Below are 23,534 nucleotides of genomic sequence, written 5' to 3'. Positions count from 1 at the left end.
TACAAAGATTTTCCACTGAATAAGTTGTTTTTGTTATGGAAATGTGTTTGCCAAAATAATTGTCGCTACTCTACATCACAACTAAAGGTTTTCTATTTCTTGCAGTAATAAACGACAGTAATCAAAATTCCTTGGACGTATTTGAGTGCAGAGATAATGTGACTCTGTATTAATCCACACAATGTACCACAGCACTACCACAACCTTGAACAATCACTTTCGGATTATCTGGTAGTTCGAATGATAATCAACTCAAAAGGTACCTCAGATTGTGTAAGACAGCACTAATGCCAGTGCATTCATATTTTGCTTTCCATTACATCGCTATCGCGTTCCCACGATGCGAAATTTATCCTTTGGACGGTGATTCAATGTAGATAACAACAGTACTGAGACGTTAAGGTCGCACAGAATTAGTATATAATCTGCAGTCCGAACGAGAAAGGGCACACACGGCTGCTCCGCCATGATCCGCAACCTGGTCCTCGCGCTGTGCTTGCTGGCGCCCAGCTTCGCAGCCCCGAGGGGGCGCCAGCTGTGGTCCAGAGGCGAAGGCCGGGTGATCGGCGGCTCCAACGCCGACATCTCCAACTACCCCTGGCAGCTGGCCTTCCTGTACGGCGGCTCCCAGATATGTGGCGCCTCCATCATCAGCGGCAACTGGGCGCTGACAGCGGCCCACTGCGTCGACGGCATTGCCGTGTCGCTGATGAGCGTGCGAGGCGGGTCCACGTACAAGAACAGCGGCGGCACTGTGCTAAACGTCGCGACCGGCTACATGCACAAGCAGTACAACCCCGTAACAGTTGACTACGACATAGCGGTGGTGCAGGTAAGAGATCGTAAATTTTGCAAAAACAGACATAATGTCTTATGGGATAACAGCAATCAGTGATTTTATAATGTTGCTTAAAATCCGTCTTGATTGCAAAAAATTTTTTTATTATTCATATGACCGGTTTCGGTTCATTCAGAACCATCTTCAGATCTGATATTTCAGTTACAGGAGTAACCCGTCCAAATCCATCAACTTTCACATGCTACGTCACATGTGACGTAGCATGTGAAAGTTGCTGGATTTGGGCGGGTTACTCCTGTAAGTGAAATATCAGATCTGAAGATGGTTCTGAATGAACCGAAACCGGTCATATGAATAATAAAAAAAAAAAAAATTTAAATCAAGGCGGATTTTAAGCAACATTATAAGATCGTAAATTGTAGAGCATTTCTTTAACCCATTAACTGCATTTTTTTTGTTCACTTTACATTTACACTGATCAGCCAGAACATCATAACCACCTACCTCCATCCGTGGCACGGATAACAGTAGCGACGCGTCGTCGTACGAAAACAATGAAGTTTGGGCAGTTAACTGAAGGGATTTGGCACAACATCTGTGCGCCCAAGTCGCCTAATTTCCGTAAATTCCTGCGAGGGAGGCGATGAGCTCTGAGGCCATCACACCAACTGAGTCACTGAGTTTCACGAACGACGCATCGCACTCCTGTTCTTGTTGACATGGGGCACTATCTACTCGATAAACGCAACCGCCCTTAGGAAACATGATCGCCATTGAGGGTATACGTAGTCTGCAGCCTGTGTACGATACCTCTTGGCCGTCATGGTGCCTTGCACAGTCTCCACTGGACCCATGGTTGCTCACGTGAATGTTCCGCAGAGCATAACGTAGGCGCCACCCGCTTGCTTCCGTCCCGCAGTAAAGGTGCCAAGGGGCGGTTGCCCTGGAAGACGACGGATTCGGGACCACCCATAGGCATGATGAAGAACGTATCAGGATTCATTAGGCCATGCCAACGCTCTGCCATAGCTCGAACCTATTTCAATAGTAGTTGCCGATTTTGTGGTGTTACCATTGGCACTTGCATGGGAGTCTGCTATGAAAGCTCGTCGGTAGGAGTGATTTGTGCACTGTGTGTTCAGACACACTTTTGCTCTGCCTAGTATTAAAGTCTGATGATAGTTCTGCCATCGTTTGCCGCCTGTCTCGTTTTACCAGTCTGCCCATCATACGACGTCCAACATCTATATTGAGGAATGAAACTACAATGGAATCCAGACCGTTAGCTCCTTATAGGCGTCGATAAATATCAATGGAGACAGTTGAAAATGTGTGACCCTTCCGGGACTTGAACCCGATATCTCCTGCTCTATCCGACTGAGCCACCGAGCACACAGAGGATATTGGGATTATATGGACTTATCTCTGGCACGGTCCCATTGAGACCCATCTTTCCAACTTATTGTCCAGCTACTACATTTGTAGGGCCTCTGCCCACTATACTCATAACTCGCGACAGTCAGCCTACCGATTCCCGTAAGAGTTTGAGCAAAGTGAGTGCATCCGTACTGAAGAAGATCGTTGGCCGGTAAGCCTTATTTATACATGAAGACGGTATCTGTTCTTTCAGACATGTCTTCATATATCTATAATGAGGGGTGGCCGGCCGCCCAACCCCATGAGGTCTGGCCGTTGTTTCAGTTTGATTTCGCCACTTGTTGAACACACTTGCTACAGCACACATCGTACACCCAACAAGGCATGCCATTTCCGAAAAGCTGGTGCCGAGCCTCCGGATGATCACAATCTGCCCTCAGTAAAACTCAGATAGAGCGCACGCCTTCCCCATTTCACACAGACGAGGCACCCACTCATACTGCGTGCAACGTGCGTGTGTCTGACCAGCAGTCATTCATCGCCAGGCGACGCTGCTGTCGCCTTCGTGGGTACGTCTTGTTTTCATCGTGTATACATGACAGTAGAATCGTTCTGCAGTAAGACTCAGTGCTACGTCTTCATATTTTCCCAATATGTTCGACGAAAATGTCGTCGAATCCCCTCGAGTGATCGCAAATTGAGTTCAAGACTGTAGTCAATGTTCTCGATTATTTGTTGGATATGCTCTTTCATGGGTTGCAGCCTTCAATTTCTATCCTCTGCGGCTCCCTATAGTACCATGAAAGTTACTCCATGACGTTCTAACACGTCTGATAATTTTTTTCCTTCTTCTCTTCAATGTGGTACATATGCCCTAGCCTCTTCTGGAAGAAACTCATTTCTTATCTTGTCCATCTAGTTCTGATTATCCTTCTTATAGCAGTACACCTCTAAAGCATCGATTCTCTTCCTCTGAGCTTCCCCACCATCCATGTTTCGATACCGTACAATATAGTGCTCCAGGCGTACATTCTCTCTTAAATTAGAGACAACGTCTGTGATTACTGAACGAGAAGGAAGGCGCACCTAGGAACACGTTATATTTTTTGATAGGTACTTCAGTCTACAGACATGTTTTAGAACCTCATGAAGGAATTCGCCCTAGAATGGACCACTAGCAGTTTTCGCCATTTCCCAGAGTTTCAGTTGTTCTTGGACACCGGATTTGTTTTGTGTACCAGAGTTACAGACCTTTAGGGACAAGATCTATATGTTTTTAAAACTAATTGTATAATGTGTGGACGGTTATGCCATACTTCGATAGCCATGCCTTACGCCGTAACCTGAAAAGCAATAAGGTCTCTTTTTACGGGACATGTGATATTTGCAAATTAACGGAGTTTCGTTAATGTCTTAACAACTTTACCTGTATTGAAAACGGAAATTCATGTTAATTTCCAATAGCTTCACTTTCAAAATACGTTTAACTTGAGACAGAATTTTTGATAATACTTCTGCATAATTTGATTACACATAATGATTAATAGTGTGTAGTAGGGTATCAATGTAACAGATAGACTGCTATAGTATTGACAAAATTTCCTCGGTTGTAACGCTTTTAAATTACAGTCATATATTGGTTCCTAGGTACGTGGCAAGGTCGTGGCTTGTAACATCGTTTCTCATTTGGAAAAACCTTAATTTCAGAAGTAAATTTCGTAATTTCAGAAAAAGGCTGCAGCACACAAGAAGCGAATGCCGTCATTTTAACAATGAACAAGAGAACTACTACAGTAACTGGGCTGGCTATAGGCAAAGTCCCAAAAGTGTTTCAAGATGCTACTCTCTCCCATACTTATTTTGGCTAAGAATGCCATCTTTGCCCGTGCTTCCCTGTTTTATATGTCTTCCTTACCTTGTTCATCACATATTATTTTGCTTCCAAGGCAGGTGGATTCCTTTAGTTCGTCTAGTTTGTGGTTACCAGTTTTGATGTTATTTCCGTCATTAATCTCTTTTCTGCTATTCCTCGTTATCTTAGCCTCTCTTAGGTTCACTATAGCCTAACCTAAATGTGTATGATGTACGGTATTTCTGATACCACTAGCCGATATCCTCTCCGCATTCCATTCGCCAATGGCGCGATGGAAGGATAATCGTCGCTAACTTCAGTATCAGCTCTAATTTCACGAATATTTTGTAGTTGTTGTCATTTCGCGTGACCTGTGTGAGTGCAAGTAATATGTTGTCCAACTCTTCACAAAAAAAAAAAATTCTTTTCGAATTTCAGTAGAAAACCTCTCCGTTGTTCACAGCGCCTCAGCTGTATCCAGTGGAGTTTGTTGGGCATCTGGCCGGCCGCGGTGGTCTAGCGGTTCTGGCGCTGCAGTCCGGAACCGCGGGACTGCTACGGTCGCAGGTTCGAATCCTGCCTCGGGCATGGGTGTGTGTGGTGTTCTTAGGTTAGTTAGGTTTAAGTAGTTCTAAGTTCTAGGGGACTTATGACATAAGATGTTGAGTCCCATAGTGCTCAGAGCCATTTGAACCATTTTTTTGTTGGGCATCTCCATACTGCCTTCGCCCCGAATCAAGGATCCCATGACGAAATTCGCTGCTTGTCGTTCAAACTTATCAATCTCTTTGATTAATCCAACCTAGTAATCTTCTCACAGTGATGAGCAGTACTCTAGGATCAGTCGAACAAGTGTTTTGTTAGTTACTTCTTTCGCGGATGAATTACGTTACCTTAAGGTCTTTCCTATTCCACAGAACTGACTTTCAGACCTATTAGCAAACAAGTTGCTTGGATTTCTGTTCGGCAGCATTACTTGTAGAATATTAAAGTTAAATAATATTTTCTTGGTGATTCCATAGTGTTGGAAATTGTGGACGTCAGGAACGAATTATTTCGGCAGTGACAACAAATATTATTCTCATGCGAATATTTTTCTGTTTCGATTTGTTTGTGATCGTCTTCGAAGGATCTATAGCTTCATCTTCAACTTTGAACTTTTATCGAAGTAGTACACCACAAGTATATCCAATAAAAATCAGCGAAACATCAGTGCGCTAACTATATGATTTACAGGGTTACTTTTAGAGAATATCCATTGGTCTCCATAACAACATAAATTATTTGTTGACTGACTACTGTGTGTATGTTAGCACTGTGGGCAGACTGTAGTTGAGAGTATTGTACTCGACAGGTGTCTGGATCCCTCTCGGGCACCAACATGCGTGCCGTGGGGCTGCCCAATGACAACTACGACCCACCAGGCGGTCTCGCCGTCACTGCCACCGGCTGGGGCCAGACGTCCACCAGCGGCGGCGCCCCGAACAACCTGCTCAAGGTCGACATGAGCATCATAGACCGCGCCACGTGCCAGAACATCTTCGCCAACGTGAACACCGTCACGGCGCGCATGGTGTGCGCGGGACAGGCCGGCAAGAGCGTCTGCATGGGCGACTCTGGCGGCCCCCTGGTCAGTGGCAGCACGCAGGTCGGCATCGTCTCCTGGACCGGCAGCTCTTGCGAGGCTACTGGAGCCGCGTACGCCAACGTCGGCAACCTCCGCTCCTGGATTAGGGATGCTACCGGTGTTTAACTGGAATCACAGTCACTAAAAGCCACAGAAATGTCAACAAAGAAGTGTTCCACTGTAAAAGCCTTTTGGAATTTGCACTCCGTTTTCAACAGTCTCTTGTATACCTGACGATTCTGTATCGTACTGTACTGTAAACAATATACTATTTGCCAGCTCACCAAAATCATAGCCGTAGTTTTTCTTTAAACCTGAAATGTAATCCTGGCACGAGATCATTTCTAACCCCTGCCACGGCAACCACTCTCTTGGTTAAGGCTAAATGGGTGAAACTTAATTCTCTGTTAAATGTGTGGAACGTAGTTGGTTAATGGGATGGGGGATGGGTGATATTTCTTGGTTGGCGGAGGTGAGGGGGGGGGGGGGGAGAGGTAGGGTTTACGGATATACCTTTAGGCAAGGTGTTGGCGTTCGTATGACCGATAATCACGGATATAGGTGTGTGCGTCGAATGAGCAGTGAATTGGACCCACGTAATCGAGCAACTTTTAACACGATTCACAGGTACGTGTTACTTCAGTTGTCACTGTATAATGGCTACATGGATTTTGACCGACGTTCCTAACGTCGAACGATTAAATTTGATTAGGGATTGTGCAATACACCGTTAATTTTTAAATAATGCGTTCGCCTATTTGGTAGCTGTGCCAGCAGGAAATGTCCAACTGTACGGTATTACAGACTATGGATAGCCATCGAATCGCTTAGTGGACTCAGTCTTGCAAATTTCTTCCTGTTAGCGTCCATTCCATTTTAGATTTTGCTCACTAAGTCAGCTCAGCTTCAAACAACCTACGATAAAGTGTTCTTAAATAAACCTTCCATAATATTTAATGTCTCGTCCATCTTATGAACACATTTGTAACATGATATTAAACAATAATGTATTCTGCATATTTGCTGAACCTCGTAACCGATTTGGGTGATGTGTACTCGACCACTAAAGTGGACACGCTTTACGAGCGAAACAAAACAAAAACTTATCACCATTAATCCACTCCCCAATGTCCTGACTTCAAGCTTGCAATATGTTGGCAGTCGCTGATGGAGTCATCGCATGTGTCAGTAATTCTTCTGACCTGCCATTCCAATCGCACTCCACTTGTTGCGGTTCTAGTCGCTTCAGTCTGGAACCGTGCGACCGCTACGGTCGCAGGTTCGAATCCTGCCTCGGGCATGGATGTGTGTGACATCCTTAGGTTAGTTAGGTTTAAGTAGTTCTAAGTTATAGGGCACTGATGACCTCAGATGTTAAGTCCCATAGTGCTCAGAGCCATTTGAACCACTCCACTTGTTGCTAGACACGACAACTTGATGTAGCAGCTCCATCACCATCCCACTTTCGGTCCCATGAAGAACACATGGCACGACCTTCCCAGCTTTCTACACTGTGGCGGTTGGAATTTCCAACAAAGCAGCACATTCGACTGGTTGACTTTCTACCTGTCTCTGTACTGCAGTTTCGAAATGTTACGCCGGAGTACTCCATGTTCCGCAGCTCTTTCGACTGCATCAAATAATGGCAGAATAGCGGGTTTTCGGAATTATAGTGTCAGCTTTAAGAGAAGCATTCGTGGAAACACGTCTCGTGATATGATGCACGTCATGGACGTACCTGAGATTGTCGCTCATTTTTTCAGTTCTGCTCTTCAGCTACATTGTTGACACGTTTCTGTAGGAGGCATAACGAACTGTTACGGGAGTAAACGGTTTTTCCATCTATCATTCACTGAAAGGAAATGGAATGATAGTATGTCATTTATGGTCTGGAGTCCCCGCTTGGGGAAGTTCGGCTGCCGAGTGGCAAGTCTTTTAAATTGACACCACACTGGGCAACTTGCCTGTCGACAGTGGTGAAAAGATGATGAGCACAACGCAACACTCAGTCTTCGAGGCGGGAAAATCTCCAACCCGATCGGGCATCAAACCCGAGTCCTCTGCATGACAGTCGATTGCAGTCAGCCGTGCAGTCCACGAAGCTAAGGAGGAGGGCTTAATATTCATTGTTAAAATGTTCGAAGTGAATCAATGTTAAAGTTGCTTGGGGAGTGGTAGGACCAGACCTTCACATGAACATCAGTCACACTATAAAAAAGATATTTAAGTAAGTCATTTTATGCAAAATAACAATTAACAATGAAATTACATTCTAGCAATTGCCAAATTAATTTGGTTTTAGTATGATGTGAATGTGGTCAGGACTGAAACCAGGCACCAGTTGACAATACTGAACGCCCCGTTCTACAGAAACAGGTCAACTAGCGCACTAACTGATCCTTCTAAAATATAGAACCGAAATACATTTAACGAAAATACGGCTCACATAGCAGAAGGCTCCCCAAATTACACATTACATTGACCGCAGCCAAACATTAATTTGAATAACCTTTCAAAATGCTATCGAATAATTTAACCCCCCCCCCCCCTTCCACTCCTGCTGCACAAATAAAAATTTAAACAGGAACAACTCAAAACAATACGGGTTGCTTCTTATGGTAATAATGAGCATATGCGAGTGAATGAGGATTTAATGATGATGAAAGGCATACAACACCCAGTCGTCTTTAAGCAGAAAAAATCACCGATTCCGACGGGCATCGAACACGGTACGCCGTGCGCGGGAAGCGAGAACGCTACCGCAAGACCACGAGCCGTGGACGATTCATATGCTAAAAGCTGGTAACTCCAGATGCTTGATCAGCAGGAAGTACTTAAATAATGAAACCTCACAAACAAGAGCAACAAGAAATTAAAACAACGCTGCTTGCATCTGATGGCAATAACTATTAAGTTTGAATAGTGAAAAAGGAGGTACTATTTATCCCGGTACAAGCATAACACAGCTAGTTTGAAATTAGTGCAGACTGTGCTAATGACGGGAACGTAATCCAATAGTAAAATGAAAGGGCAGGGCATCAAATAAGACAAGCTAAGAGGAATCACATTAATAAAAACTGAAAACCAAACGCGCCCATTCAGCAAGTTCAGAGCAGCTGTACCCCAGTAATCTGTTCTCCAGATCCACGCCGGGATACAAAATGACAAATAAACAACTTTAACCTGCAGACAAAAACCTTAAACATGTCGGAAGGAGTTGTTGTTGTTGTGGTCTTCAGTCCAGAGACTGGTTTGATGCAGCTCTCCATGCTACTCTATCCTGTACAGGCTTCTTCATCTTCGAGTACCTACTGCAACCTACATCCTTCTGATTCTGTTTAGTGTATTCATCTCTTGATATCCCTCTACGATTTTTACCCTCCACGCTGCCTTTAAATACTAAATTGATGATCCCTTGATGCCTCAGAATATGCCGTACCAACCGATCCCTTCTTCTAGTCAAGTTGTGCCGCAAATTTCTGTTCTCTCCAATTCTATTCAGTACCTTCTCATTAGTTATGTGATCTACCCATCTAATCTTCAGCATTCTTCTGTAGCAGCACATTTCGAAAGCTTCTATTCTCTTCTTGTCCAAACTATTTATCGTCTACGTTTCACTTCCATACATTTCCACACTCCATACAAAAACTTTCAGAAACAACTTCCTGACACTTAAATCTGTACTCGATATTAACAAACTTCTCTTCTTCAGAAACGCTTTCCTTGCCATTTCCAGTCTACATATTATATTCTGTCTAATTCGGCCATGATCAGTTACTTTGCTCCCCAAATAGCAAACCTGATTTACTACTTTAAGCGTCAAAGTTCCTAATCTAATTCCCGCAGCGTCACCCGATTTAATTCGACTACATTCCATTATCCTCGTATTGCTTTTGTTGATGTTCATCTTATATCCTCCTTTCAAGATACTGTCCATTCCGTTCAGTTGCGCTTCCTGGTCCTTTGCTGTCTCTGGCAGAATTACAATGTCATTGGCAAACCTCGAAGTTTTTATTTCTTCACCATGGACTTTAATACCTATTCCGAACTTTTCTTTTGTGTCCTTTACTGCTTGCTCAATATACAGATCGAATAACATCGAGGATAGGCTACAGCCCCGTCTGACTCCCTTCCCAACCATTGCTTCCCTTTCATGGCCCTCGACTCTTATAACTGCCATATGGTCTCTGTACAAAATGTAAATAGCTTTTCGCTCCCTGTAATTTATCCCTGCCACCTTCAGAATTTGAAAGATAGTATTCCAGTCAACATTGTCAAAGCTTTCTCTAAGTCTACAAATGCTAGAAACGGAGGTTTTCCCAAGTAGTAACCGACTGCAACTCAATAGTGAACAAAGTCTCGCAAATATCACTGAACTGACAGGTATGTGCGTTAAAGCTAGATTCGTGGCACCAGCTCACGGCAACGCGGAATAACCTGGAACGCAAATTTTAGTACTTCCCGTCCAACGGGATACACCAGTCCTCCTATGGGGCAGAGTTCGACCCGGCGATTCTTCAGCCCAATGTGCAGTTGCCCACTTCACATCCCAACATCCCATCTGCAGCCTCGCTGAGGCTCCACAGCTCTGGACGCGTCCCCTCAGTCTGTCTGCTGGGACTCCAACTCGCGAGCCCGGTAGGCCTAAAAAAGGCTTGGAACTTGATGCTCACGTCATAGGTATCGCCACACGTCAAGCAGTTGTTTAATTGCAGTCAGTTGTGAACAGGTGATATATCGATAGGAACCGACACAGATGAAATATAATCGACGAATATTTCTTGTGATACAGGTCATGTACTGCGATGTCAGAGATGGAATTCCGATACACGTGAAGAACGACCTACACACATTGCGACTAATAACGCAGATCTGTATGAATACCCTTTTGTGGGATAACTGTATTCTTGGGATGTGCACAAAAGTGGCCCAAGATATGACAACGTAGGAGATAGTAGAGTAATAACCGTAAATATGCCTGCTCGACAGCAACTACGTCATAAACCGCTTTGCATGATATGCTCAAAAAGGGTTCAACTGGCTATAACCACTGTGGGACTTAACATCTGAGGCCATCAGTCCCCTAGACTTAGAACTGCTTAAATCTAACTAACCTAAGGACATCACACACATCCATGCCCAAGGCAGGATTCGAACCTGCGACCGTAGAAGCAGCGCGGTTCCGGAATGAAGCGCCCAGAACCGCTCTGCCACAGCGGCCGCATGGTACGCACGCAGAGGCACTGCAGATATCTGGTTGCATCACTTTCTTAAGATAGTGACAATTCATTGATAATCCGGTTTAAACTGGTTTACTAAGTTTGGCTTTAAAATTTTTTTTTAAATCTTCTACTGACCGGTTTTAATGCTAATAACGGATGAACTGGGGAAAGTATAGTATAATAAGAAAGAAATTGTACCTGGAGTTTAAACCTTCATTCTGAGGTTGTGGATTTATACATATTGTATAATGTATTTATTTTAAATTCAAAAGTATTATTGAATTTGCTGCTTGTATTACTCTAGACAAATATTTCACACTTATGCTGGAAAACATAACAGCAGCAAACAAAAGATAATAACACTTACTCGGAGCTTGAACTGAGAGATCTACAGATATGTCACAAGGCTGTTGACTCTGTCTGCAATGTCACAGCGCACACCCCGTGCATACATAAGATGTTATAACATACCGCCAATTTCAGTGCAATTAAAACGCGTTCAATTGTGAACAAATGAAAGCTTTCTGTATAGCAGTTAAGTATTCAGATATGACTGTCGCTCTGTGCTATCCAGCGTAGATACTTTATTTAATCACATGGGGATTTCATATAGAACTTTATGTAATCAATAATATTTATTAGCAAAGCATTAATAGGGGTTCACTTTGTACAAAATCTCTCCTTACAAAAGCATACCTGAATGTTCACACAAAGTAATTAAATATACCTACACACATTGAATATGACAAATTAATTTAGCGATCTCACGTCATAATTGTAATACGAGACGCAAAAGCTTACGCAAAACTCAATAAGAAGGGGAAAGTTACTCGGAATTAACCCAGTTGAATACTGAACTTGAACGTGAAGTTCATATTAGCCTCAAAGCACAATAGATAGCGCATTTTAGGCCCGGATTCGTCTGAGCCTTTGCTACACAATAACCTAAAAGTCAAGAGTTTGCGAAAGCGATGGCTTGCATTTGCGCCAGTACCGTTCCTTAATACCTCAAAGAAGTACATCAGCATCAGCTTACCTGGATTGCTGAAATTTACTACAGAAAACAAATGCTAGCATGGCATGCATGTGCGATGTTGCCTCTGGTGAACATGCAATTTAAGTGACTATAGCAAGGTATGAAAATAAAATCAAATACTCAAACAGCTGTGCAACATACAGCAGTTAAGACTTGTTATTATAAGGTAAGTGTGAGATAACAAAAACGTGAGGCACAACTCTGTGAAAAATCTTGTGTAACCCATTCACAGATATGCTTTATCGATGAGCCATTGTGGCTATGAACAAATATCTAGTCAGAACAGTTAACATACTTTTCTAAGGTCATAATACAAAAAACTAACTTTACATACGGTTTAGACGTGTGCTTGGTAGACAAAGAATATATTTGCAAGTCACCTGAGTTTTCTGACTGTTAACTCAGAGATGAAAATCAGTCACCAAGTGAAAACAAGAACAAAGCTCAACATTGCACACTGAAAGTTCGTATGCAGAGGTCAATGCCAAAGAAGTTATCACAGTGCCTCAATCACATGAATCTAAATTAAATTTTTTGAATGATACTGTGATAATCTTTATTTTATTTTTATAGGCACAGTCTAAGACGTCGTGGTCTCCTGACCTTCATTGCTTACATATTCCGCCCTCACAATCATATTCCGCACATCAAGACCCTTCATTCGAACCCAAACTCTGTAAGATAAAGTCAATGTTGTATGAATTAATGTAAACGATATGCAAGTAACAAATAAATCGCAAATGCGCACCGAGGTTGAAATACTTGAGGCTGGCGTACACACACACATTCAAGACACAACGGTCACAAAAGCTTTTAGTTCAGGAGAGGCCGGTTCCTTCAGACGACGAGTAAACCTATCTACATCAGCCGGCGACCGCCCATAGAGTAGACAGCGTTTGCCCGAGTGAAAGGGAGAAGAACCCCGTGTTCGGCTCAAAAGCAAATTCCGCTACATTGTGTGAGAGCGCCCAGCCTACGCATTCTTTACAAACATAGCACGCAGTTTTAGAGGTTTTCACAGGGAGACAGCAAACGCCAAACGCCGATGCTACAGATTTCCAGATTGGTCGCCTTAAACGAAACGTCATTCTCCCGTTTTAGAAGAGCAATGCTGATTGGCAGGCGATATTCCTCACGCCTTGAGCTGAAGGAGTAATGGAAGAGACCGAAAGATATACCCCTTCACGTCTGGCGTGGAGAGGGGCTGTTCCGTTGTCGCTCTTGGAGGGAGAACACGCAATGAAAGCGTGTGCGCTCGTACGAGTACTCAAAGAGCGAGGAAAAGTCTCTCCTCAGTACTTTACTGGGAGAGCACCTCTGTCAAGAGTGAATCGGAGTGCGACTGTATATTGAGTCCTTGTGATTAAGCATTGTTCACTGTGTTGGCCACCACACTTATTATACGGTGTGAATGGACAGAGTTATAGTTAAATGCCTGACTGGCATCACGGAGGACTGGTTACCTGACCAGTGTACCACACCAATAGTTAAACTAGGGGCGAATAGAAGTCCTTGACTTCATCAAGGCGTAGGGAGAGTTTGATTGGCGAAGGTCAATCCAGATAAAACGAGAGTTATCTTATTTATCAGCGGCGAGCGGCGCAGACAGCAGTCATCGCAGCTTACGGTATTGTGTGCTACAGTTCTTGTGAGCCCCATATTTCCTTCACAATGGTACACTTCACTGCATTTCACACATGATAGCCTTGTCTGTACCTAGCAATGTTCTAATGGACAATTATTCAAGTTGAGTAGGCGCGGCTCTCAGCCATGCGGCCATGTCAATAACAATCTTAAACTTTGTATAGAAATTTCATTAGTGAATCCTATCCTTAAGAGGTAACTTCATTCCTAAAAGAAACCCCTAAATAACTTGTTCAGTTCATAATTAAAAGTGCCATTGTGATTTCTCAGAATTTTTGCAAAATAAATAATCATTATCGTCAGTTTCATGTTTTTCTTACACTAATTAGCACTACTCCAGTACCCAAGTATCACACTAGTTCTGTAAGAAATTTTGTGAATTTTTGTGTCATTTCCTCACAGCGGATGACTCCAGAAGATATTTATTACTGAAAGTTTTTCAGGCATTTTTCTTTAGAACGTTAGGATCGTCTGTCTGACTTCTGTAGTAGTGTGAGTGTGGAAAATGCATCTTGCAGGAGCCACAGGGTAAAGGGTACATCTCAGATTAATCCGTTGCGCAGAATGACAGAATAGCAGCCACACGTTACCACAGACCAGATGTCGACTCCCTCTGCCCACCCCACTCTCCGCCGTCACAACGCTTGTTGTGTTCTAATTAAGTGGCTCATCACCTAAAATGTTTTATATTTTATATTTGATTTATTACATACTAATATACTATAATATACTATAATGTAGATGAAGATGCATATACTTCTCATGGCTATTTAAACATGTATTTAAAATGTGGCATTGTTATTCAGTATGTCTGTAAACATTGTTTATACCACATATTTATAATACTAATTAAAAGTGTTTAGAATATATGAATAAGTGTATAAAATATGTAAATAGGTGTTTAGAATACGTAAATGAGTTTCAAATACTTTATAAAAGTTCGATTGTTCCTCCACCCCTCCCCATGATTATCTGCATTCTCAAACTACATACCGTTTTTCCGTCTAACCCCTCCATCATTCCAATACTACTCCCCCCCTCCCCCCCCCCACCATTAAGTTATTATACATATATAGCCTCTGATTTTACAGATACAATACAAAATCGGTAGAAAGAATTTAATATTACTCCATCATACAGCGTATCTCATATGTTAGTAATTTAAAGAATAACCCACCGATTTAACCACAGAAATTTTTGATATTGTCAATAACTGAAAAACCATTGTTTTACACTTGAAAAAATACTTTATATTGTCCTTTTATTTTTCTGTGAAATTTTACTACTTTCTTGACCCTCATGCATATTGTGGTGTGCATGTTAATTAAGTACATGCTCATGCAGTTTTACAATGCATGTCATAGATAGAGGTAAACATATTATTTTAGTAGTTCAATAAGTTTTATAATATGGACTCTAAAGAAGTTTTATTTGTGTTTGTCTGACAGCATGGATATGAAACCCTTAACCTTATGAAATTTCGTTTCCTTCATCCCTCCGTAGGTACCTACGTCTTCAGAGTGCCTCCTTCCCCTCAATTGCCCCCTTCCGTGTCACCCACACCACTTCCACCCCTATCCAGTTTTATCAGTGCCTTATGTTCTGTTGGCTTAATAGCAGCATCCATATTCCTTCCCTCTCACCGCCATTTCGTTGCCACTGCTTTGTGGCTTTCGTGATTGATTGTGCTGGTGCGAGGGACTTTTGGGAACATTTGCTAACTGCTGTTGCAATTTGTAACGATACATATTACTACTCGTATATATAATGAACCATGTTTTACATAATTAACTGTATCACTAGGTAGAAACTCCATTTCTTTTACAAGTATGTTACGATAAGACACTTCAGGTTTTAATAGTGGGCCTCCACGCCATACACTGCAAAAATTTTTGTGTACCGATGTGTGCAAAGATAATGTATTTATCACGGAAAATAAACAGTTCAGCTACGTCACTCCCTAAAACACAACGGATTGCATCCTGCAGACTGTGATATCTCTCAGGTGATCTTTGCAAGATCTATTCATCTATGTCCAAGTCAGCCATTGTTCAGACACAGTAGCATGGCGCATACCTGTTTATTAGTTAACAGTTTCATATAATATCCGTGCTATAGGACTCAGAAATGAATGTCTGCAACATATTTCGGCGTTTTAGAGTTGTTCCCACTTAAGTCCCGTACGATCACATATGCTTTTCTGACAAGGTCTTATATTTCATACATGTTTGATGTCTTTTCATGTATATGTGTTGTGCACATAGTTCCGCGTAATCAGCGCGTACACAACTTTCCCACTAGAGTGCGCCCCGCTAAGCACAACAGCGCAGACACAGCGCTCGTCTGTCTCCGCACTACGAGATGGCGCTGCCTTAGAGATGGACCAAATTCTGCTTCCGCCGATCCGTGTATTAATATGTAACTCATCCAGTGAGATTTCTGCTAACGTAGAACCTTTTTTCCTCATGGATCACGCTCGAGCAGTGATACCTGAACGCATGAGGTATTATAACGAGTGTACAGACCTCCGATTAGTCTGTTGTGGCGTAGCAAGACAGCCACACCACTCGGAGGTAGCCGAAAGGCACGCTAACTAATGCAGACGGGCGTGAAGTCTGAAACAGGATAACTATTGAATGGTAGCAAGAAAAGTACGTAGTTGCTTTATACTTAACTTTTATTCTCTGATGAATACAGCGTTCTTCTTGAGACATTTATACTATAACTCTCAAAGTAGGTAAGGCTAATGGCGCCTTGCTAGGTCGTAGTCATGTGCTTAGCTGAAGGCTATTCTAACTGTCTCTCGGCAAATGAGAGGAAGGCCTCGTACGTCTAGTCGCTAGCAATGTCGTCCGTACAACTGGGGCGAGTGCTAGTCCGTCTTTCTAGACCTGCCATGTGGTGGCGCTAGGTCTGCAAGTACTGATGGCGGCGACACGCGGGTCCGACATGTACTAATGGACCGCGGCCGATTTAAGCTACCACCTAGCAAGTGTGGTGTCTGGCGGTGACACCACATAGTCAGTCTGTACGAGTCTGCATTTGGCTGCATTAGTCTGCACCAGTCTGTACCAGTCTGCATTAGTCTTTACCAGTCTATAGTCAAGTTTCAGTCTGCACTTAAGAAGATTATCATATTCCTGTACACAGCCATGAAGATAAATGTATAGACACTTTCTCAAGTATCAGAGATATGTGAGAATAAGATTAACGTACCAAGACCAAAGGAACTTCAGATTGTCAATTGTAAATAGCATCCAGAATCAAGTTATGTAAGGTTTATGCTCTTTATTATTTTAATAAATGTGTGTGAAAATTAATCAAGTTCTGTTTAAAGTTGGTCACCGTCAATCTGCTGCTCTAAGCGTGCAAGTGGAATTTCTATCGTCTGACCTAACGGCAGAAGATAAACACGCCACGATAAGACCACCCAGTATTATCTTCTATTAAGCATAACAAATATATAAATTTTACCATTGACAGTTAATAATCTTGTCTAAAAGAATGGTTGTAGTACTTGGACCTATATTTAGTGGGTTTTCTAATGGGGCGTTTGTCACAATAATACAGTTACGGAATTGTCATCCGTCCTAAAAGCGTTGTGCTGGTTACCTTCTTCTTCTTCTTCGTCTTCTTTTTGTTCTAGTCATCTTCCGTTGACGTGGGTATGTGCTTTATTTTCTCAATACAGCTTTGTTTACGTCAAACTGATTCTGGAAATATTCATTGTCGAAATTCCGAGAGAAATAGCACGTTGGTGAAACTGTCTTCGTTGAATTCAGTTGCGAAATACACTTTATAGTGTCCACGATATAATCTAACGTTGTAGGTAACATGCAATAAAGCATGCTTCTCGAACAGCAAAGGTTGATATTCCGTTTTTTATACAAATGATAAAAATTCTACATGAATGTCCTTCTCAGAACACACGATGTTATTTTCAGTCATCTGTCGTAGACAATGTCGTCTTAGTACTCCATGTTTAAGATACGAGTTTGTCATTAAAATGTCTGTTGCCTCTCCATGATGCTGGACGGGCGTGCTGACGGTGGAATAACAAGTGTGCTTGCACGAACTGTTCACGACTGAAGGGCTCACGCAGTGCGCCCGGCGGCAGCACGATAAAATAAAATACTTCCAGTTTCTCCATAGCGTAGTGAGATATGACTTTCGTTGCAGCCTTAAAAACAATTTCGATATGTTAGATGAATTTAATGCATATCAGTACATCGCCTAAACTGAATGAAACGCAAAGTAGGCAGTGATAATATTTTTCAGACTATAGCCTTGAAATTTTACGCGATAGCCTACTTAGGAAGTAAGTATCACAAAACCTGTGACCAGCATCGAAAAACTAGATACTTCATCATCAAGCTGTGTTGTGAAACCATAAGATACGAGAAAATAAATTTTGTTGTTTCGTGTTGAGTAGCTCGTCAGAGAGGTGTCCTACATTAGCATACTGTTGGGAACGCGACGCAGTGACAGCGCGAAAGTATCAAACAGTAGCCAGCGTCGAGTCGTCATTACGTGAGAGCTGAACCAACGGGCATCAAGCAACATGTGATGCCGCAAAGCAGAAACGATCAGTTGGTTTGATATTTTCGCATGAAATGGAAGCCGTCTGCTGTTTGTGATTCCGCTTACAGTGTCTGAAATTTTGACCAGCTCTGTCCAAGAATGTTGTGTACTGTGAAAAAAGAGAAATAATAAACTTTAGAACAACAGATTAATATCGAACCGTAAATGTGACGAAGTTGCGAAGATAATTGATACTACACATAAATACTTACTACAAAGTTATTAAGCAGCATATTTCAGATTCTCTGGACAGAATTTAGTTCAAAATACAATTAAAAATTTTCCGTCATTAGCACTGCTGCTCGTAATGAAGTATTGTATCTCGTTTGTAAATTGTCTTTTACTTCTTTTGGTATATTACGTTACAAAGGCCGGAACAATGTTACCTCAGCCTCATTTACTAATTCGATTTGGATTGTTTGGGGGAAGAGACCAAACAGCGAGGTCATCGGTCTCATCGGATTGGGTAAGGACGGGGAAGGAGCGATGTAGGGAAATCACGGTAAACCTAAATCAGGGTGGCCAGACGCGGGATTGAACCGTCGTCCTCCCAAATGCGAGTCCAGTGTGCTAACCACTGCACCACCTCTCTCGGTACTAAATCGAGATCACTTATGATAGTGTGTAATAAAGTTACAGTTTTCACAACATACGCTGCATTTCCTACACCGGTTTCGACAGATTTATGTAAAAATTCCAAAATTTACATTTTATAGAACCAGTAGAACATTCTGTCACTATTCTTTTCCAGAATAAACAGCAGTTTATTGTAGACGTATTTAATGTCGCCTACAGTCGTTCTTTCTGGAAGAGGCCGCATTAAGTACTACTTTAGAGTAGATGCTGCATCTCTTAGGAAAACGTATGGACATATGGCGGATACTGGCAGAAGTTCTTCTTTAGGTATTTTTATTCTTTCCATTTCTGTTCCATGTCTGAAAATGCAGTAATCAAAATCGCCTGAATGGTTATCTTCGCTGCAAAAGTCTACCTTCACCGTAACAAACCAAATAGTTGCATCAGTGGCAGCTAATAATCCAACTGAAAAGATGTGCAGCAATAACACATAGGACTAGATTTGCTGTTTTTTTTTCAAATTTTTAATGTGAATGTATTTGCCGTCAGTACTTCCAAGACAGTTACGGAATTCTCATCAGTCGCAAAAACATTGTACTTTCCCTTTAAAGTTATGGCTCTGAGCACTATGGGACCTAACTTCTGAGGTCATCAGTCGCCTAGAACTTAGAACTACTTAAACCTAACTAACCTAAGGACATCACACACATTCATGCCCGAGGCAGGATTCAAACCTGCGACCGGAGCGGTCGCGCGGTTTCAGACTGTAGTGCCTAGAACCGCTCGGCCACCCCGGCCGGCTTTAATGTCATGTTCTGTTGCTTAGAGCATATGATTTGATAACAGTGATGTCCATCTAGCTTAACAAATTTCAACGATCGTAAATATAACTGTTTCTGAAATTCTGAAAGAAAGAATGCGTTCCCGAACTTCTACTAGCTGAATTCAATTGCAGAACATGTTTAATAGCGCCCAAGATATATAGAAATGTTGCAGGCGACATTCTAGCATACTCGTTGAATGGCGGAGGTTCACATTTCAAATTCTTCCTACAGACATGAAATTCTCCATATAAAGGGCTTTCCAAATGCATATTACTAATTTCTGTCCTTTGTCGTAGGTAATGCCTCTGTAGAATTTCATAATTAAGACTCTTGTTTTCCGTTAAAAAGGCTTTTCGTCTGTCCATAATGAACGTACAGTGCTGACTGGGCTGGCCTGCTGACGGCGAAATAACGTGTCTGTTTCCATGGACTGTTCACGACTGATTGTAAGCTGTAGGGAGCTTGGACGTGGTGCGCTCAAACCGCACGCAAGGGCCAGTGTGCTCAAATTAAATATTATTAGCTTCTATTTCTCCATCCTATGGCTAGACATAGCTTTTGTTTCAACTTGATAAATAATTTCAGTATGTTATCTACATTTAATACGCAGTAACGTAGCAACTAAAATGAAGCCAGTGACCACACTTTCCACTGCACACCCTTCAAATTTTGTGGGACTGATTACTTAGAAAATAAGCGTCAGAAAAAGTGCGCCCAATATCGAAAAATCGACATGTCGTCATCAGGGTGTGATGTTAAACTACGGGGTACGCAATAGCCAATTTTTTTTTGGTACCAGTTAGATTTCTCGGAGTCGAATTGGAAGTATCTTCTAGCAAAGACACGCAAAAATTCGAAAGACGTAGTTTTTAGTCTTTTAATAGAAAAGGAGAATCTCTGTTCGTAGTTGATGTAGTTTGGTTCGTTAACGTAGAGCGTTTTTATGGCAAGAAAGTCAGGAAACAAATTTGTCTCATGTGGTGATAACAGCCAGTACGCTGTTAGGCTGCTCACGTGCGACAGAGCAGCGGCATAGCAGTACTTCGCAGTGGACTAATGACGTATTCACGTGGTCCTGCGCCGCACCGCACTCACGTAGGACGAGGTACTACGAGGCGTATTCTTAAAGTGAGATCCAATTGGACGCGAAATGGCAACCACTGTGAAAATCCGATGGAACTTTGCACAGATATTTTCTACAGTGTCTTTTTTGTAGCGTTCGATCGCTTGACGTCGCTCTTTTCTGTCCAGAGCGCAAAGTGAGGACGAAGAAATGCTTAAAACAACAGTGTCTCCCACCAGGTATGTGGATCTCGTGAGACATTTCGCCTGAAGCTATGCAGCCCACAACTTAGATTTACAACAACGTAACTAACATAAGGACATCACACGCATCTGTGTCCGAAGCAGGATTCGAACCTGCGCCCGTAGCAGTCTCGCGGTTCCGGACTGAAGCATCTAGAACCGCTCTGTCACCGCGGCCGGCCGCAGAGAATTGGCAGAAAGCGCTGGCGGATGCTTTCTTTGAGGAAGGTTACTGGAAAGTTGGTACAACGCCACGACCTATTTGTCTAAGTCGTAGCGGCGACTATTTAGAGAGGTATATGGAAGGTGTGGCTAACAGTTGCGAATAACAAATTTTTGATTTTTACTGATGTTTCCATTTTGCGACCGATCGGACCTTACTTTCCGAATAGCCCTCGTACCTACGCGATTCCGCGCCGTTTCCAAACCAGACCGATCGTGCAGGATGAGGCGTTGCTGTTGGTGGCGTCAATACAATATACAACAGAGGACTACTATTGTTCATCTTTCCGTCAATTGTTTCGTAGGATAATTCCTCCATCATTAGGGTTATTTATTTTAATCACTAGAAACAGATTCAAGAATGTATTTTCAATCTTTTGTGCTGTTTGAAACTTCCTGACTGTAGGGTAGAGGTACTGGTGGAAATAAAGTTGTGAGGACGGATCGTAAGTCGCTATTCGGTACTACGATCTGTAACAGCATTCTCCGCGAAATATAAGATTGGGTGTAAGAGTAGGCTTCCGGCCCCGTTGTCACTGCCAATAAAATTCTTCTGGACTGTTGACCGCGTTGTCAGTATTTAACAGTGTCCGACGTTTCCGCCACATTTTCAGCTGGCCTTCCTCACGGCTTTTTGTGCTCAACTGGCTGTCAGCTCAGCACAGAAATCCGGAGGAGGACCATTTGCAAGAATGACCAAAATGTCGGTCAGTTTTGTATATGGGCAATGCGGTCAACAGATCAGAAGAATTTTATTGACGTAAGATTCAAATCACTGTCCGGCACACAATTTTAGTCTCCGAAAAATTTTAAAATATAGATTACTTTTATGTACGTCCTTTTGCTGTCGTTCTGTGGTCTTTCAGAGCCATGTTTACATTATGCAAGGTGTTCGGAAACTCGAGTTACAAACTTCTAGGTACACGTAACATTTTGGATATGTTTAACTCGTCCACTTCTGCTTGAGGAACTGAATTAAGTGCGACACAGTACAATTATTAGCTAATAATTCGAAAGGAAACATAACATGACATCTATTTATCATTTAAGCACATTTGTTTGTGTTAACACTTAACCATTATGTGCTTACATTGTTGAAAAAAAACAGAATATTGTATGTGCAGAATAGTACTGACTCATTACAACAGCGGCTCGATGTGGCGACCACCAATGTTGTTAAAGACGTTGTACCTACGAAACACATACACGTTCATACTCTTCATCCCAGCTCGTGTGGTTTTAGTTTCTTATACTACGGCCAGAACTCGTGCTGACAGATCTTCGTGTCTCATAGCTTAAACTCTGCATACGACCCCACATCAGGTGACTTCTGAGACAGTACACGTCATCCTGCCTACCCTGTTGCATACCCTACTGCATATCGGCTGACGTGGACGCGTTACTCATCTGAATTACAACCGTCGTAGAGGGGAAACAGTACGTCTTAGGGCATGGGTGCTTGTTCAAAATACTATGTACTCACTCCTCTCTACCAATCCTAGAAGCTTGTTCCTGGAATTTCGCAACACCCTGTATATACATTCTATAAATTGGAAAACTGTTTGCGTCATGACACGGACTGCGCGGCCCCTCCCGCTCTAGGTTCGATTTCTCCCTCGGGCATGGGTGTGTGTGTTGTTCTTAGAATAGGTTGGTTTAAGTTAATTTAAGTAGTGTGTAAGTCTAGGGACCGATGACCTAAGCACTTTGGTCCCTTAGGAATTCACACACATTTGAAGATTTTCTGAAAACGGTTTTTGTTAGTATCCACTCGATATTCTTAACAGTCACCGTTTGATTTAACATACATTTAATTTTTCAGATATCTCAATTAATTGTCTTACAGGAAGTCATTTTCGGCGTAGGCTGTTCCTTAATTATGAAACAAACAATATATTTCGTTATTTATAAGGTAGCTAATTTCGTCCTCTTGGGCTCATCAAGCTACAGTTGTGTTGCCAAATTCGTTGGCATGCATCCTACTTCATTTTAATGTAATAATCGCGTCATTTTTATATTAGTAGTTTCGCTAACGTGTTTTAATGCGTTATGCGTTATTTGTAAGAAAGCTAATTTCGTCCTCTTGGGTTCATCAAGTTACAGTTGTGTTGCCAAATTCGTTGGCATGCATTCTACTTCAATTTAATGGAATAATCACGTCATTTTTATATTAGTAGTTTCGCTAAAGTGTTTTAATGCGCTATGCGCTCTAGCACAGAACAAAATCTGCATAAAGGTTGCAAACTTTCCATTCTGAATATGGTCTGCTCATTAAGGACAGTTGTGGCCATTCAACTATGTTTGTGTGGGACTCTTAAAAAAAAAATGGCTCTGGGCACTATGGGACTTAACTTCTTAGGTCACCAGTCCCCTAGAACTTAGAGCTACTTAAACCTAACCAACCTAAGGACATCACACACATCCATGCCCGGGGCAGAATTCGAACATGCGACCGTAGCGGTCGCACGG

At 42.3% G+C, this 23,534-nt stretch overlaps 1 protein-coding gene across 1 annotated transcript; it reads left to right on the top strand.

Annotated features, from left to right (window-relative positions):
* The first annotated feature begins 465 nt into the window (after positions 1 to 465).
* On the top strand, positions 466 to 5,899 carry LOC126191018 (trypsin alpha-3-like). The gene is made up of 2 exons (XM_049931715.1): positions 466 to 832; positions 5,383 to 5,899. The coding sequence occupies exons 1-2, from the start codon at positions 467 to 469 to the stop codon at positions 5,779 to 5,781; spliced, it is 765 nt and encodes a 254-aa protein (XP_049787672.1). The 5' UTR covers position 466; the 3' UTR covers positions 5,782 to 5,899.
* The last annotated feature ends 17,635 nt before the right edge of the window (positions 5,900 to 23,534 follow it).

The sequence above is a fragment of the Schistocerca cancellata genome, chromosome 6 (assembly GCF_023864275.1).
Source record: "Schistocerca cancellata isolate TAMUIC-IGC-003103 chromosome 6, iqSchCanc2.1, whole genome shotgun sequence".
In the NCBI taxonomy this organism is placed as follows: domain Eukaryota; kingdom Metazoa; phylum Arthropoda; class Insecta; order Orthoptera; family Acrididae; genus Schistocerca; species Schistocerca cancellata.
Note: the sequence above shows the minus strand (reverse complement) of the source record. Positions and strands in the feature narration are given on the sequence as shown.